The following is an 18,292-nucleotide window of genomic DNA, read 5'->3' as shown; positions in this document are numbered from 1 at the left end:
TTGCATCTAATAATATTACTTGTAAATCATAAAGTCCAAATAAACTATAGTTATAAATGCAAAAGCTTTAAAACATTATAATGAAAGCGTTCTCTAAACCCAACCTCCTCTCAGGCTGAGTTAGGTCTTTGCTTGTTTCAAAATTATTTGCATATGTTTTAATCTTTCTCTCCAGATAACAAGATCTGGGAAGGCTTGACTGACACAAATTCATATCCATATCCTTACTGTCTTAAGTGGTGCCAGACACATAGTAGGTATTCAATACATACTGGATGGATGAAGTTACACAGTGATGAAGAATATGTTAATTCAAATAGAAAACAAAACACTTTTCTCTGCTTTCCAAGATGTATGTTTATTTTTTTCCTTTTGCAAATACTCCTACATTCAGGAAAACAGAGGGTTGCTAAATCTGACTTACTTATATTTTAGGAAGCCTGGATATCTACGTTGGTGATTCCTAGAGCCATAGCAATACGCCTTGTTGATCATAATACAGATTGACGACTTCTACAGAATGACAAAATGAAAGGAGAAAAGGGGCCATGACGGAAATATCAAAACCAAATTAAATACTGGAAATGAGTGAATGAAATTATATTACAGACTCAGCTTACCCAGAAAGGGCTTGTCCAAGGAAAGGGGAGAGAAAAAATAAATAAATAATAAATTTAAAAAACCCTCACCACCAGAACCAGCTGTCTCATTTGAACCGCTAGATTGCTGAGCACATACTGTATGCATATTCATAAGGACCACAGGAAATTAAGCACCTTTGGAGCCTGCATTAAAACTCTTTCCTGCCAGCCAGTGCAGTGAACCAGTAACTAAACGGCCCCCTTGTGGCCCGGAAGAATTAATGCAGCTACCAAAGGTGGGAAGGCTTTCCTTGGGGTGGGGGGTGCAAAAGCAAGGTGGGCACGGGGTTTTGAGAGAGAAGAGTAGGCCGCCAAGCCATTTGTGAGAGTGTTACACCTGGCCCTATTTTGTGGAAGGGAGGGAAACACGTCATTATCATCACTTTTTCTTTCCGGAGTCTGAAAAGGAACCCCAGGGTGGTGAATATTGCCATTCGTGCTAACACTGGCTCAAGGAAGAACCAGATCAAATGAGCTCAGTTATTTACATTTAAAAATATCATTTAAGGGAATTTTAAACTGTCTGAGAAGATGGATACACTGTGTTTGTTTTCTACATTAATGAGCTATAAAAAGAATGGAAGAGGCCATAAATACAGTATTTTGTAACAGCCTTTACTAAAAATGCTACTACTTGTATTTATCATTTATATCCTTGTATACAACCTCAAAATTGATTACACTTTAAACCGTACATAACTTGCTGTGTTTTTCATTTTGTGCTATACTACAAGCATTTTTATAACTCGGTTAATATATTCCATATTTTGTGTTCTTATTGATTATGAATATTTCTTTAGGGGATTTTATTGCTTTTAAAATAACAAATGTTAGGTATTAAAAAATAGAAAAACCTACTGCAGATTTTATATTTTTCTTTCCCCTGGTAATTCTAATACATACATTTTAGCACGAACATAACCAGAATATCTTTTTCCATATCTTTTATACTTCCTCACACTAATATTATAAATCCATTAATACAGTGCATAGTAAAAGAATCAGATTTTTCGGATGAAACCCACCATTTAACGTGTATGACTTGAATTCATAATTCTCTCCTTCTACAATTAAAAAATTAAAGTGCCAAAAGATTATCCACACGTAACATGGTTTTACATCAAGTATATATTATCTTTCCTAATTGCCATTTCAGTTTATAGGCTAAAATATGATTTATATATATGATATGATTTCACTATTAATTATCAAATTGAAAAAAAAAATAAAATGTCACATTATAAATTCTCCCCTGGAAATTAGTTTTATTATTTTTTCCATAATCCTATCACACAAGCTATAAGTGCATTGCGGCATGAACACTTTAATTTTTCCAGTTAGTTTTAAGCAAGCCCAGAGGTGAGGTTTAATAAGGATCAATGGCACTTTATCTGGGACAGGGCCTCTTCACAGCATGCAAATTACACAGTAACACTTAAAAAAAGAAATAGATTTAATTAAAAAAAAAGTAGAACCACAGGCTCTGGAAATTCAATTAAAGGATTTATGCAAAGGTTTGCTAGGTTTTTATATGCGGTTACTGCTTACATAATGAGCTTTTCATATTAAAAATCAATAGGTAATCTAGACTAGAAGATCATCCCCTTAAATACATTTTTGAAATCAATTTGAAAAATAGTCCATCAACTGCTGTGACTACTCTTGCTGCTTCGATTACACTAAAAGCAATATTTAGATTGTAAGACGTGCTATGGAATATCTATGCTTAGATATTGCTTTCAAGGGCTCTTATGCTTTTGAGTGCCTAAGACGATCACCTAGTAATTCAAGACTGTGTTAAATGTATAAATAATTTATTTAATTACCAGCAAAAGCTCCAGACGCAACTGCATCGTCTTTATAATGGTTAAATAAAAGGGGGAAAAAGAGGAAAAAGGGAACTGAAGTAGGAAGGAAGGAAAGGAGAAGGGGGAGGCAGAAGAGGGAGGAAGAAGATGGGAAATAGGAAAGGGAGGGAAGGAAAAAGAAAGAAAAAGAAAAACGAACAAAACAACCTTTTCTAAATTAGTCTTTGCTATCCCAGTTGCCTACTGTGTTGGCTGCTTAGCCCTTAGAGATATGCATTTCACTTTAAAACTCATTGAGGTCTTCAACTGAAGAAGCGATTAGCTAGCTTATAATTTAAGCAGACTTTTCATCCTCCATGATGATGGGGGACAGCTCTTGAAATGAAAACGAAAGTCGATGCTCCAGTTCTAACCAGCAGATTCACCACCTGTCTCACAGCCAAGATTTGCCTGGATTTGCTAACAACCAGAACACCAGATAGGATTCCAGGGGCAATTCCTGTCAAACTAGGGAATGAACATTTTACAGAGGAAGTATGAGTAAGGAGTTGGTGGGGGGGTGGTGGGAGGTTGGGTAGAGGAAAGAAAAACGTAGGTAGGTCCAAATCTAAACTGTTCTCATTACCATAATAATAAGAGACACATTCTTTAATACCTCTTTGTCCAGGTTATTTTTAAAAGATAGAGTTTGAAAAGGTAATCCCAGCAAATTTTGGGAGGCTGAGGCAGGCAGATCCTTTGAATTTAGGAGTTTGAGATCCGCCTGGCCAACATGGTGAAACCACACCTCTACTAAAAAATACATAAAATTAGCTGGTGTGGTGGCACATGCCTGTAATCCCAGCTACTGGGGAGGCTGAGACATCAGAATCACTTGAACCCAGGATGTGTAGGTTGCACTGAGCCGAGATCACATCACTGCACTCCAGCCTGGGTAACAGAGAGAGATACTGTCTTAAATGAAATGAAATGAAGTGAAATGAAAATATAAAATAAAAAAGTAGAGTGAGCAGTCTCTGTCCGTCAAGATGAAAGTCATGGCTCTAGTTATCTTCAAACCAAGTCAGCCTCGTTAAAACAGGCCTAAACTTTATAAAGAACCACCTTATAACAAACCAACACCTTATTCTCTTCTGCAAAACTCTGGGAAAAACTAAGCAAAATATTTACAAATCCCAATTTATCCATCTACCAAAAGCTCCTATCTCAGCAACACTAATATTTTAAGAAGGTGCTGATGCAGCCAATCTGGGTAACCAAGGAGAGCCCAAAACAGCACAAGGAGGTCCCTGCTCTCAATACACAGGGAGAAGAAGATAAAGATGAAGCAGCAGCAGCAGCTTCCAGCGTCAGAGAAATCAATGATGTCCACATTATGATTTCTAAAGCAGAACTCTGGACATATCCTATTAATGAGCCAGCCTTTCTTCCGTATGTCCCTACAGCTATACTGAGGGAGATTTTAAGGACCAAGTAATGAGCAGTGGTTTTATCAATCACAGATTTATGCACCTGACAAACACATTTAGAATGCCTAGGCTATGTTAGCACTGTTGGTTGCTCTGGTGGCTACAAAGATGAATCTCATAAACCTGGTGTGCCTAAATAAAGTGTTTTTGTACATATGTTTACTCATTTTTTAAAATGTATCTGTAAGAAAAAACAAGCAAGGAACTGAAAAATAAGCTGCAGTATCTTGAAAACATGAAGGATGCAAAGTGAAAGGACCAATCACAAAGAACCACATACTGGATGAGCCCATTAATGAGAAATGTCCAGAATATACAAACGCATGGAGATGGAGAGCAGACTAGTGGTTTGCAGGGGCTGGGGAACAGGTGAAGTGGATAAAGGGAGGTGAAAACTATGGGGTACAGGCTTTCTCCTTCAGGTAAGAAAACTGACTGTGGCGATGGCTGCACAACTCTGTGAATAGACTGAGCCATAGAATTGTACATTTTAAATGCATGAATTGCATAGCATGTAAATTATCTCAATAAAGCTGTCATAAAAAATAAAGTGCAGTTTACGAACTGTCGTTTGAGGTAACAACAGCTTTAAAGAAAAGCAAACCAGAAAATCTAAAAGAGAAAAAGAAAAGCAAACAAGAAAATCTAAAAGGGAAGGAACCAGGATGAGGGGGTGGAAATCCTTATTTTCTACCCAAGTCAACCTGACAAACGAGACATTTAAGCTTTCTCCATCTCTACAAAATTTCTTCTGTGATGACTGCTTTAGACAGTGCATCGGGTAAGATGTGCAAACATAATGTATTGGCTTCCTATAGAAACGTGCTAAAATCAAAATAAGCAGGGGATTCCTAAGGCATGAAATGAGAACTTTAGCATAAAATGTCCCAGGTTAGTATGATCAAAATGTCAAACATAAAACAGTTTTCTAACAATGTGAGAGGTGTTAGTAATGGAAGTTTGAACAATGTTAACACTTAAAATTTCAGCAGAACCATTTCAATCCATAAATGTGTAAAAGTCATTTTACAGGGTGCTTAACAGGCAAGACCAAGAGCTGTTATAAAAGAAGACGCCCTCAATGTCACTTCATTTTCTTTTATTCTTATTATCACATTTAAATCTCTCTCAAAGTGGTCCTGATAGGTAACTTTATTACATATTTCCAGAGTATCCATTTCTAACAGAACTTCCTTCGAGGAATTAACAGGTAAAGGGAGACCACTTTCTCCTCATCATCCCTGAATTAATACGGTAACCATGGAGCAGAGGAAAGGCAGCAAGGACTTGGCATGCTACACCACGCAACGGCTGGATCATCTTAGAGGTGACTCTTGTGGGCATTCAGAGGACCACTGGTGGGTTGCCATATCTTCAGCTAACACCTGACTGCTTACCTAGCAAAGACCTGGGAGTAAAGAAGAGCGTACAAAGGGAAAGTCAAGGTTGGGACTTGTTTAAGAGAATTAAAAAAAAAAAGCTCCAAATCAGCACTGGGAGCAACATTCTCATCTTTCCACATTTCCTTGGGAAAGGAGGGACAGAATCACCTCTGACTTACCTCTGCTCACAGGTAAGTATATCTGCTCAACTGGGTGTTGGCAAACTTTGTCTGAAAGGGCCAGTCGGCCAATATTGTCAGCTCTTCATGCTGTGTTCTTATCTGTTGCAATTACTTAACCCTTCCCTTGTGATGCTGTATCAACAATACATAAAAAGGCCGGGCACGGTAGCTCATGCCTGTAATCCCAGCACTTTGGGAGGCTGAGGCAGGTGTATCACTTGAGATCAGGAGTTCAAGACTAGCCTGGACAACATGGTGAGATCCTGTCTCCACTAAAAATACAAAAATTACCCAGGCGTGGTGCCACGTGCCTATACGCCAAGCTACTCGGGAGGCTGAGGCAGGAGAATCGCTGGAACCGGGGAGATGCAGGTTGCAGTGAGTTGAGATCGCATCACTGCACTCTAGCCTGGGTGACAGAGTGAGACTCCGTCTCAAAGCAAACAAACAATACATAAAAATGAGAAACACCATGTCCCAATAAAACTTTACTTCAGGACACTCAAGTTTCAACTTCATGTAGTTTTCATACATCTTGAAACATCCTTCCTTTCATATTTTTTGAACAATTTAAAAATGTTCACTTGCAGGCTGCACAAAAATAGGATGCAGGTCAGATTTGGCCCAAGGGCCCTAGTTTGCTTTTTCCTATGCTAAACCACAGACTGGGCAAGGAGGGAGTAGCCCAGTACTCCCATCTTGATCTAAGATTTATTCTACTGATGCCGATAACGAAATGACATAATTTTTTTCTTTTTCGTTTTCAGACAGAATTTCAATCTTGTCGCCCAGGCTGGAGTGCAGTGGCACAATCTCAGCTCACTGCAACCTCCACCTCCCAGGTTCAAGCGATTCTCCTGCCTCAGCCTCCCAAGTAGCTGGGATTACAGGCATGTATAACCACGCCTGGCTAATTTTTGTATTTTCAGTACAGAAACGGTTTTGTCATGTTGGCCAGGCTGGTCTCAAACTCCTGACCTCAGGTGATCCACTTGCCTCGGCCTCCCAAAGTGCTGGGATTACAGGCGTGAGCCACCGCGCCCGGCCCATAATTTTTTTCAATGTAGCAAAACTTGAGGGTACATATTCCAAATCAGGTATACTTTAGAGATCAGCAAGATAAATTAGTTTCTACTAACAGAAACTTATATTCTAAGTTTTCAAAATGTCTTCCTTTAAAAAGAATGACCCAGGCCCCAAACTTTTCCCTTATTTAAAAATGAACAGGGGCTTTCAGAACTGATAGCCTTGGAATATGCAGCATTTGGCTTATGAGATAGGAGGATGACCACTTTCCCTCTGATCCTTGTCAGTCATTCCATCATTTATAAAGCAGGTCACAGGAATGCAATACGCAGCCAGTTCCTTGTATTGATGCTTCTGGGTGGTCGCGGTTTTAATTTGAATTATGTACAGAAATAGATATTTACAGTGTTACTTTTTCCTGTTTTGACCTTGATTTTTCACCAACTCTCTGACTACCGTAAGCAAAGGCACCTAAGAAGAAAATGTGTGGGCAAATTGGCATCCTAACACCTAACTGAAATAATCAAAGGCGTGTCTTCACTGAATAAAGTGAAACATTGGAATTAGGTAACATTTCTAAAGAAGGATTTTGCACTAACAGTATTTGAAGTATGTGTAGAATCAAAAACTGATTAACCATTATCTGGGATATTTTGGTGAATAGAAAAAAAAATTGCAAACTGGTGCATTAAAATGCTTTAAAAGTTTTATTTAATGTGTACATAAATCTACTTCATGATATTACACCAGTCCTTGGCATGGAAAAATAGTCGTTGTTATTTTGATTAAGAAACTCCAGCCTTAGTTCAGGCCAAATGATGTTCAGGGACTAGTGCTTATATATTTTTATCTTCCAACCAATGTGGCCCAAATAAAGATTTTCAAATACCATCAGACAATTACTCTAATATAAATGTGTCCCAGTACAAAGTCACAAAAGAAAAAGGGCAATAAAAGAAAAGGCAAGAGATTCAGCTATCACTGCAGAGATTTCATGAAGGATGAAAAGATCTGAGATCATCACGTCCTAAACTACTACAACTAAAAGGTGCTGGTGAGAAAAATCCAAATGATGGAGAACATCTTCCTATGTTCAAGCTGGTAACTTCCACGAAATGCTGCACAGGACTGTTCCCCATTTGAAGCAAAACTTAATTAGCACTTGTAAACATTCCACCAGAAAAATGAAGTCAGAGACACCTGTTGCATTCGCAAAGCATCCTCACCTCCGAGAGTTACCCAGAAGCCCTCTGAAATCTGTATTCCATATTTGCATCAGAATGTTTATTAGCAGCTCATGAATTGGCAGAACAGGAAAAGCAGATTCTGGATGAAGAATCATGCCTGATTGTCTTGTAGCTGCCAACACTGGTCAGTGTTCTGCAACTTGAGGGCCTTCTCTCCAACATTCTTTTGACTTTTCCCTCTTTCCTGTTGGATCCTAGAAGCAACAAGACCGCTGCGGTTGGAAACATGAAACCTGCATCCAGGGTAAGAAGAAAGGAAGAGTGAAAATACCGGCAATGCCACACCATTTTATACAAAGCAAGAGGTATTCAAGGAAATGTGCTATTGGTTTCTGATTTTACTTGTTGGCCAGAACCTGTCACAGAGCCATCCTCAGTTGCTAGGGAGGCTGTGAAGGTGGGTGCAGTATCACCTGTTCCAGTCTGTATAGTAGAAGGTAGGCAAAGGCACCTACCGCACTGGACAACAGCAGGGGGTCTTGCTGGCCGGGCATGCTGACTCATGACTCATGACTGTAATCCTAGCACTTTGGGAGGCTGAGGTGGGTGGATCACCTGAGGCCAGGAGTTCGAGACCAGCCTGGCCAACGTGGTGAAACCCCATCTCTACTAAAAATACAGAAACTAGCCAGATGTGGTGGCAGGTGCCTGTAATCCCAGCTACCTGGGAGGCTGAGGCAGGAGAACTGCTTGAATCCGGGAGGAGGTTGCAGTAAGTCAAGATTGTGCCACTACACTCCAGCCTGGGCGACAAAGCAAGACTCCGTCACATACATACATACACAGATACATACACACACACATACATGGACACATACATACATACATACATAGATACATATATACATACATACACACATACATACTTACATACATAAAAATAAATGAGTGGGGTCTTGCTTCCCCATGAGGATGAAATCGTAGAGGGCAGGAAGCATGGTTAGTTATTTCTGGTTATCTCCAAAGTCAAAAACATAAAGATCTTGAGGGGGAAAAGGTACATGAGAATCTGAAGTGATTTTAAACAAACAACAGTACATCAGGTGCGGCAAAGATGTACTATGCCCCACTTCTTCGTGGGCACATGGTTACGCTCTATTTCCTAGCCTCCTGGAGTTCACAGATAGATACGTACCACTCCCAGGCCTCATCCTTAAAATGCTCCACCCATGGTCCTGCAAATTCCTACTTCTTCCACCAGCTTCATGCAGACAACAGCAGGGCAGCCCTGGAAGCCATGTGTGTAAGATGGCTGAGCCACAAGACAAAAAGAGCTTGAGTCCCTGGGTCACCACTTGGAAGAGAACAGCCTGCTAACTGGCAAGAAACATTTTGGATCTTAAATAAACAAGAAATAAACGTCTACTATGTTTGAGCCCTGGTGCACGGGTACACTTGTTTGTTATAGCAGCTAGCATCACCTTTAATAATATACCAACTTAAAATGTAGACCTCTTAGCATCCCTGAGCATTTCAGTCACATCTTATTGGCTCTATCTAATCCCAGGTTACAGGTATCTGTTTTTTTAGATCTGTTTAGGAAATAACTGAAGGATCACCTCTAGGAGTCACCTGGCCCTATGGCTGGCTAGCACAGAGAGGATGCTCTTCTTAGGGAAATAGGGAAAATATGCCTGATAACATTTCTATAAACTGAGAGAAAAAAACACAACCCATGGCCCAACCTGGGCATCCATGGTGTAAGCAGAATCCATAGGCTATTCCCCACCATCTGCGAGGTACTCAGACATGTCCTGGCAGCCTGCTATGCTTTTCGAGTTTGTTTTTATAACCTCTATTAACTAGACCCCTTTTATCCAAAAGCCCTTCTGCACACCCCATGACATGCTTCCAGGGAATGTCTAGTCTAAAACTGAATGGATAATTTCTAACACCATCATCACCCTGCACTGTGGAGCCTGTCATCGCTGTTTCAGAACACCGGTCTCCCTTCTGCTCACTTTCTGTTTGCCTTCAGCCCTTCTCCAAGTGCTATTGTGAAGAGATGCCTCTTGTAGCTTAAAAGTTTGGCTTTGTAACTTATACTCAGCTATATTCTCCTCGCCGTTCCTAGATGGAAAACAAATTGCATAAGGGAAATGTCTCCATAGTACCAGTTCTTAAATATTTTACAGGCAAATATCTTGGTGGGTGGTTTAGAGGCTCAGTTATGTTTCTCAGGAGAGGGAATAAATATCCCTGACGGTTTCCATAACAAACCTGTGGTGACTCTCGGCAACTTAAAACCTGAGGTATTACCACCTCCCTCTGAAACCTGTGACTCGGTGGCATTTGAGTATTTGAAAACGAGTAAGGCCAGCAAGGCTGCACAAGGGTTACAACAAAATCAACCTATCCATCCATCTATCAATCGAGAGACTCAAAAAAGATAGCCAGGTCAAGTCATTCAGAACTATCGGTGTAAGACATCGTCATACCAGAAGTTTCGCTCTTGAATATACTTTTGGGGTAGAGGGGGGCACAGATTAAAAAGGGAAACCTTTTAAAACGTTAGCTAACCCAAAAGAAAGACCTACAGAAGATGTGTTATTATAATACAGAATTACATTGCACAGTGTTGCTGAAATCAGAATACAGAATGTTGCTACATCCCACTCCAACTCATTTGATCCAACGACAATTCTTTGGAGTAAGTACTATCATCCCTCCTTTGTAGATGGGAAAACTGAGGCTCAAACAGGTACAGGAACTAGGACCTAGTTAGTATAAATCAGACATGGGATTTGTATAGGTCTTTATTCCAAGTCATGTGCTTTTTCCACTTACCCTAGCACTCCCTGTAAGTATCAAGCTACAAGAAGAGAAGCCCTGAAATCTAAGAGGGCCAACTATGTACCATGAGATGACCCTTCCAAGAACTGCATTCCTTGGGATGGGTGGAAGCAAAAGGATGGATCTGGAAACACAGTGCAAACTGTGATAGGTGGTGTTCCTCTGTGCATTTCTCCTTTTTGCCATTGCAATCATACGTGGGGTTAAGGTGACAAGGGAGTGGGTATGAGGAGCCAGCAGGCTGCACAGGTGGGGCCTCACAGTCTGGAGTCCAGTGTTCTGCTCACCAGAAGCTACAAAAAAAAAAAAAAAAAAGGCAGCCTAGAACAGCATTCTAAGCTAACAAAGCACATCAGGTTTCTAGAAAAGAGAAGCTGACCAGAGAACTGACAGAAAGCCACAGAATAGTAAAAGCAGTGAAGATGCAGTGGAAAAGTAATTCCTGAACCCCCCGAGGCCACGAACATTCCCAGAGGGCAATGAGGACACTCAGGAAGGGTCAGTTTTGATTGGTGGCTTGGACAAGAGCAGAGACAGTTTTGAGTTTTGTTAAACAGTAAGGAAAGTAGACCAAAAGAACCCCTCCATCCCCAAGATCGTCCATTTGTAAACAGATGTCAGAAACACACAAAAAGACAATGAAGTGAGAAAGGTGGAAAGAAGCCAGGGTGATCAGTACCACTGGGTTTGGAGTCATTTTAGATCCAGGCAGACAGGGCACCGAAAATCTTCCCCTATGCTTCATAGCATGGTATGAAGTGTTTTCCAAACTCTAAGGAAGGAAGAAAAAAAAGTTTCAGTGCTAGAATGTCTATTTCAAGTTTTTATCAGCACTAATTTCAGTCCCCTTTTTCCTTATAATTCTGAACAGACGGAAAACAGACATTAATTAAGCAAAGCTTTATCTCTTTCTACTCTAATGAAAGCCAAGTTACAGTTACATTTTTCCCAAGATTTTTCTCCACTTAATGAAGACATTATCTCCAAGTTTTCAAAGTCATTTTACAAAAGAGCATTCAAGAGACATTAAAGTCAGTTTAAACTAAAAAGTCTTTTTGAAGTCAATAAACAATAAAAGAAGAATGAAAAGAGGTCCTTTGATCCTGCCTTAGTCTACAGTCTTTAATTTCTGTTTTAATCTACTAGATGAGTAAGTCTCGTATTCAGATATTCCTCACCTCTAGAATATAGTAAGCTTGAATTAATCATTTTATAATTCTCTCCTTAAAATATGCGTATATATGTGTATGTGTGTATACATGTATATACAGACTATGTGTGTATATGGGTGTATATATCATACATACACATACATGCATATCTAATTAACATGGATGGTGATCGGTATAAAGTCCTCTGCTAGAAAGGGGAAAAGTTTTAAATTTACTTCCAACCTACCTCTTTGAAATTTTTTTTTTTTTTAAAAAGAAAGAAAATGGAATCTTTGGCTTTGAAATTCACGACAAGATCAAAGACTATAATGCACATAGATTTTTCAAGGTATACATTATTAATAACACAGGCAAACACATAACTAATCAATCGTATGGACAAGAGATAAGGTACGTTTGTGTCCCTGCAGCTCTGTGAATAACACCATGCAGGGTAGGGATTGGCATCCCTCTCCAAGATCTGTTTACTTTACCTAGGTATTACATACAACCCAATTATTTCCTCTCCATGCTACAGTGGTGAAACTGTGTGATACAGATGGAAGAAAAAAAAAGTTTGTTTTTTTTTTTTTTTTTTTTTTTTGAGATGGAGTCTCACTCTGTTGCCTAGGCTGGAGTGCAGACGTGAGATATTGGCTCACTGCAACCTCTGCCTCTCGGGTTTAAGTGATTCTCCTGTCGCAGCCTGAATAGCTGGGATTATAGGCTCCCACCGCCAAGCCCGGCTAATTTTTCTATTTATAGTAGAGACAGAGTTTATAGTAGAGACAGGGTTTCACCATGTTGACCAGGCTGGTCTCAAACTCCTGCCTCAAGTGATCCACCCACCTCGGCCTCCCAAAGGGCTGGGATTACAGGCATGAGCCATCACACCCAGCTGGAATATTTAAAAAACAACAACAATAGCTTAATATACCACATGTGTCAAAATGTATCTCCTTATGTGTTAGCCTCTTTTGGCTGAGATGAAATTCACATAACATCCATTATTACAAAGTGTACAACTTGGTGTCCTTTAGTACATTCGCAGTGCTGTAGAGCTACCACCCCTATCCAGTTCCAAAACATTTTCACCAAAGGAAACCTGTACCCAATGGTCCAGCTTGTGGCTCACGCCTGTAATCCCAGCACTTTGGGAGGCCAAGGTGGGTGGATCACAAGGTCAGGAGATCGAGACCACCCTGGCTAACAATGGTGAAACCGCGTCTCTATCAACAATACAAAAAATTAGCTGAGCATGATGGCGGGCACCTATAGTCCCAGCTACTCGGAAGGCTGAGGCAGGAGAATGGCAGGAACCCGGGAGGCGGAGTTTTCAATGAGCCAAGATCACGCCATGGCACTCCAGCCTGGGTAACAGAGCGAGACTCCGTCTCAAAAAAGAAAAAAGAAAAAAGAAAAGAAAAGGAAAAAAGAAACTTGTACCCATTAACAGTCATTCCCTACTCCCCTTACCCCCGTCACCCCCAAAACCACCAATGTGTATTGTCTTTATGAATTTGCCCACTCTGCATATTTTATATAAATGGAATGTCATATGTGACCTCTCGTGTCTAATCTGTTAGCCTCTTTTAATTTAAAAGTAAGTCAAGCCCAACAGAACACAATTCAGACTCTAAAGATCAGTTCTTCAGAAAAATTCATGAAACACAATACATTTTAAAAAATAAGTTGATTCCACTGCTGGTGCCCTCTAATGATGGGTATTACTTACCTGGACAATTAAAAGGAAATATGCTCAATTTACATACCAAGGAGCATTCACAAGGGAGTAAATTACTAAAACACGTTTTATAGGTGGAAAGTATGAACACATTCCTGAAAAGCATGTTAAATTCAGAGATGATGGGTCCATGTGAGTTACTAGTGAAAAGATATCATTCAGGGATATTGCCCAAAATTTTAACTAGTGGTCATGTGATAAAAACAGACAGTTCTTTAACAAACCCTCCCCCAGGCTATGTGTGGTGGCTCATGCCTGTAATCCCAGTACTTTGGGAGGCCGAGGCAGGTGGATCACTTGAGTTCAGGAGTTTGAGACTGGCCTGGGCAACACAGCAAGACCCCATCTCTTAAAAAAAGAAAACAGCAAAAGACAAATCCTCCCTCAGGGCCACGTTCAGAAATGGTAAAGAAGGCTGAATGGTTTTAAGTCTAAATCAGTACGATTTCCAACCAGGATTATTTATCTGCCTTAGAAATAGGAATTTTTATAATTCTATGTTACGATTTGTCTGTGTCCCCACCCAAATCTCATCTTGAATTGCAGTTCCGATAATTCCCATGTGTCATGGTAGGGACCCAGAGGGAGGTAACTGAGTCACAGCCATGGAATTTGCCTGTGCCGTTCCCTTGATAGTGAGTAAGTCTCACGAGATCTGATGGTTTCATAAAGGGCAGTTCCCCTGGACATGCTTTCTTGCCTGCTGCCACGTAAGATGTGCCTTTGCTCCTCCTTTGCCTTCTGCCATGATTTTGAGTCCTCCCCAGCCAGGTGGAATGACTGAGTTCAGTAAACCGCTTTCTCTTTATAAGTTACCCAGTCTTGGGTATTTCTTCATAGCAGTATGAAAATGGAGTAATACGTTTTATTTCTTCTTTCTCTGATTTTCCTTACTGAGGGCCTAACATGTCCCTAGATCAGAATAGAGAGCTGTAGTGGCCCTTTCTTCAAAAAGGAGACTGAATAGGGCCCTTCACAAATATGAACAATGAGGCCTCCCAGGAAGAATTGCTGCAGGGGTGGGGGCCACATAAGAAAAGAAGCAATAGCTCTGGATTTACAGAGGGGGAAATGCAGACGATCTGTCTTCAAATCCTGACTTGCTTCTGACATAGCCTCTAACCTGCACCTTTACCTTCTAGAAAACAGGGAATCCCTTGAAGGATCGCCATGAAGATTCAAGGAAATATGGCACATGGTAAGCATCCAACGAATCCTAGTAGCTTGTGATACTAACTGTATTCAGCCAGTTGGTCAAGGTGCTTTCTGTGGACTACCGGAAACTGAGCATTAACTTTCGGCCAGGCTCTCCATTATCTCCCTGCCTCTCTACCTCTGTGCCTCCTTCCCTCCCTTCCTCCTTCTCCCTCTTCTTTCCTTCCTCCCTTCCCCTCTCTCCTCTTTCTTTTTTCTTTTTGCCTCCCTCCATCTCCCTATCATCCTCCATCTCCCTCCGTCTCTTCCTCTCTTCCTTCCATCCTTCCCTTCCATTCTGCTTAGTATTAGACAACCCAGAGCATCCCCTGTCCACAATACTAAGCAGTGCTCCTCACGCCACATCTCTCTGAGATGAATGGGTCAGAGCCCTTCCCACGTCCTGACCGGTTGTCACCGGTGTGGCTGTGCTCTGATCAGCTTCATCTACTCTTCAGCAGCCCACTGCCTTGCCTGTACTAGGTCCTGATCTCCAGATCAACAACCTAAGATTTCTGTTTCCTTGGAGAAAGATGCCCTTAATGGAATGGCAGCTCCACCAGCAGTAAAAACTGAACATCCTCATCCTGAGCCCCAAAGGTCCATACTAGAAAATTAGGGAAGTTTCGCTCACCCTTTTAAACTACCAGGTGATCATTTGCAAAAAGGACTCCCTCATAAAACACTTCTTTAAACTCTACTTGATCACAAACCCTAATCTAACACACATCAGCCCTGGGGTGAACTAAGCATTAGAATTACCCAAGTTTTGTGGAGCAGAGTGACAGCCAGATGACAGAGTTTCAGCCAACAGATTCTAACAGTCACAGAACCAAAAAATATTTACTGAGAACCTACTATGTGACAGATTCGTACGATGTGTCAGTGTAAATGATCTCATTATCTCATCTCATTTTTCTCTACTAGGCATCCTGGTAGACTACCCTACTCAAAACAATACAAATGACCAGTTACATGTTTATCAATAATGGCAGCTACTCAGCACATGTGAACAACACTGGATAGCTGTTGCTTCTGTAAATTTGAAGAAAAATATTGCTGCAAGGCATGGAAACATCTCCAGTCTATATAAATCAGCAGTTGGACGCCCTAGGTTTGAAGGGTTATCCTTTTTAACCAGGCTGGCAATTCATTAAGCATCAGATAAGAATTTCTTCGATTGCTTTTTACCACGGATGGACATTGCTTACCTATACCTGCAAGAGCACCTCCAACACGCTCAATTCACCTAAAATACCCCTGCATTCAGAAAAACGCCAGGCTCAAGTGTATAATTCCTCAGTGCTGCCTATTTATTTTCTTTCGTGTTTTCACTCTGGCACGCCAACCCCGAATCTGCTACAGTGACACACAACTGCAGTGGGATACGGATCCAACATGAAGCAAAGACCTCCCCCGGCCTTAGCAAAGGCAAATAAAACAAAAGTTCAACCAGCCTCAAAGCCAGTGTGCATAAATGTCACTGCTTCTGCAAAGAGGAGAGATCAGAGGACATTTACGAAATCACAGTCCTCCCAGGGTGGTGGGAAAAGGTTACTGTAGTGTGTTCTAAAGGGAGAACAGGGTACCCAAGGAAAACAGCAAGGACAGGGCAAGACCCGGGAAAGCAACAAAAACTGGGATGTTTGTGTGGCTGCCCCAGTGCCCGCCGCCTCGTTTCTCACAGCTAATCAAGGGAAACGTAACTAGTCCAGGCGGCAGGACGAGTTTACAACAACTGACAGTAACTATAACATACGCCAGTTTGTATTAAGATGTTATTGCACCTTTCCAGTTCTAATCACCAATTATGACTCTATGACTCCTACTTGGCAGTTCATCTGCTCCTGCCTCCGCTAAGGGCGACTTGGAGACGGACCTCTGATCTCCCAGTTCCACTTCAGTGAGCGCTCAGCACGGCGGCTGTCATTTGCAGACACTGAAGAGGTAAGGCATTGCTTTTGCTCAGATAACTGTACCTGACCTTACAACAATTTACTAAGGAAATACCTGCTTAATAGCAGTGTGAGTGCACTTTCCTTTATGCTGGCAACAGCGCTGCAAATTAGCGACAACAGGATAAATCTATGGCCGGCTCACTAGACACTTCATTAAATCACTGTTCTCTTGCCTTGTAGAGCGCTAATAGAATCACAGCCCTCGTTAGCTACTGAATAAAAGATCAATCACAGACTTTGAAAGCTCCTGCTACCAGCTTCCAGAGGAAACAAGGAAAAAAAAAAAAAAGAGTGTGAGCAAGAGAGAGAGATATTTAGGATCATCGCTGAGATTCTGAATGGCCTCGCTGCAAGTTGCTTAAATTACCTTTTCCACAACTGCCTCCAACTGTAATACTCAGAGGAACTTGTTAAGCCTGCCTTCAAGAGCAGCACTCTAATATATGACTGCTAGACCCTGGTCAAAAGTTCATAATGTGCATATGTAAAAAGGTACTAAATTGCCTGAGGGCTAAAACCAGAGGAGTTTAATTGTAGCAAAATGCTGAAAATGGTCTGTTGAGGGTCCTTCTATTGGGATACTGCTGGCTCTGGCTGATTGAAGTACAGAACATAAAAGTCTTACAACAATATTTCCTTAAATGCTGGGGAAACTGCCAGCAGTTGGTATTGCATGAATGTTGTGGTTAAAGAAAAACATTTTCCTCCCCTAAAATAAATAGAGTATTAAAAACTGCTCCAGCCCATAATTCTAAAGCATGACGGGAAAAGGGAGGGCTCGATGATCATAAATGAGGTATAATTCATAGGGCATGTCCAATCGACTTGCTGTGTATTTTTACATGGGGCACATTGAAGGTATTCAGGCATGACCTGGGAGGGTTTGTGAGCTGTGCATGGCTGTGATTGTGAAAAGAGCTTCGCACTGAAATAACATCAGCTCCTGGCTGCCTTACCTGTCACTGGGTTAGACATACACACAGGAGGACCCTTGCAAAAGGATCTGTTTGACTTGACTTTACATCTTTCATAAAACAAGACCAGGAGTCCCACCTATGCATACATTCTACTTGTTCGGCTGCGTTTCTCATGCCCAGAATTCTTTACCATCTGTAAATAAACTCTTTTCTTCTTGTTATTTTTGTTTTTTTCCTCCCTTTCCTTTCTGGCCTTACTGATGAGTTCCTCATTTGGATAATGGACAGTGCAAGAGCAGCGGACGGTGACTCAGAATGCTGCGAGGGCCTGTGTCTAATACAGGGTGCCCAGGAGGAGCTAGAATTTGGACAGGTGGGCTCTCTGATTTAAAGTAAGTACATGGGCCGGGCGTGGTGGCTCAAGCCTGTAATCCCAGCACTTTGGGAGGCCGAGACGGGCTGATCACAAGGTCAGGAGATCAAGACCATCCTGGCTAACACGGTGAAACCCCGTCTCTACTAAAAAAATACAGAAAACTAGCCGGGCGAGGTGGCGGCACCTGTAGTCCCAGCTACTCGGGAGGCTGAGGCAGGAGAATGGCTTGAACCCAGGAGGCGGAGCTTTCAGTGAGCTGAGTTCCGGCCACTGCACTCCAGCGTGGGCGACAGAGTGAGACTCTGTCTCAATAAATAAATAAATAAATAAATAAATAAATAAATAAATAAATAAATAAAGTAAGTAAGTAAGTAAGTAAGTAAGTAAGTAAGTAAGTAAGTAAG

General features: G+C 41.2%; 1 protein-coding gene across 5 annotated transcripts in view; it reads right to left on the bottom strand.

The window, feature by feature from the left end:
* The window catches only part of WWOX (WW domain containing oxidoreductase), a 1,124,103-nt gene that overhangs the window by 737,138 nt on the left and 368,673 nt on the right, over positions 1-18,292 (bottom strand). The window contains exons 9-10 of one of the 5 annotated variants that reach the window (XM_023226796.1): positions 11,228-11,320; positions 10,412-10,841 (exon numbers count right to left, since the gene is read on the bottom strand). The exons of 3 other annotated variants lie outside the window; for them this stretch is intronic. In XM_023226796.1, coding sequence (XP_023082564.1) covers positions 10,806-10,841; positions 11,228-11,320 — 129 coding nt within the window. In that variant the 3' untranslated portion in view covers positions 10,412-10,805. Of the gene's footprint in view, positions 1-7,286; positions 7,989-10,411; positions 10,842-11,227; positions 11,321-18,292 lie in introns of those variants that run through there. One more of the 5 variants, XM_023226798.1, reaches the window with a different exon arrangement.

The sequence above is a fragment of the Piliocolobus tephrosceles genome, chromosome 17, assembly GCF_002776525.5.
Source record: "Piliocolobus tephrosceles isolate RC106 chromosome 17, ASM277652v3, whole genome shotgun sequence".
NCBI classification, from domain to species: Eukaryota; Metazoa; Chordata; class Mammalia; order Primates; family Cercopithecidae; genus Piliocolobus; species Piliocolobus tephrosceles.
This window is presented reverse-complemented; position numbering and strand designations above follow the sequence as displayed.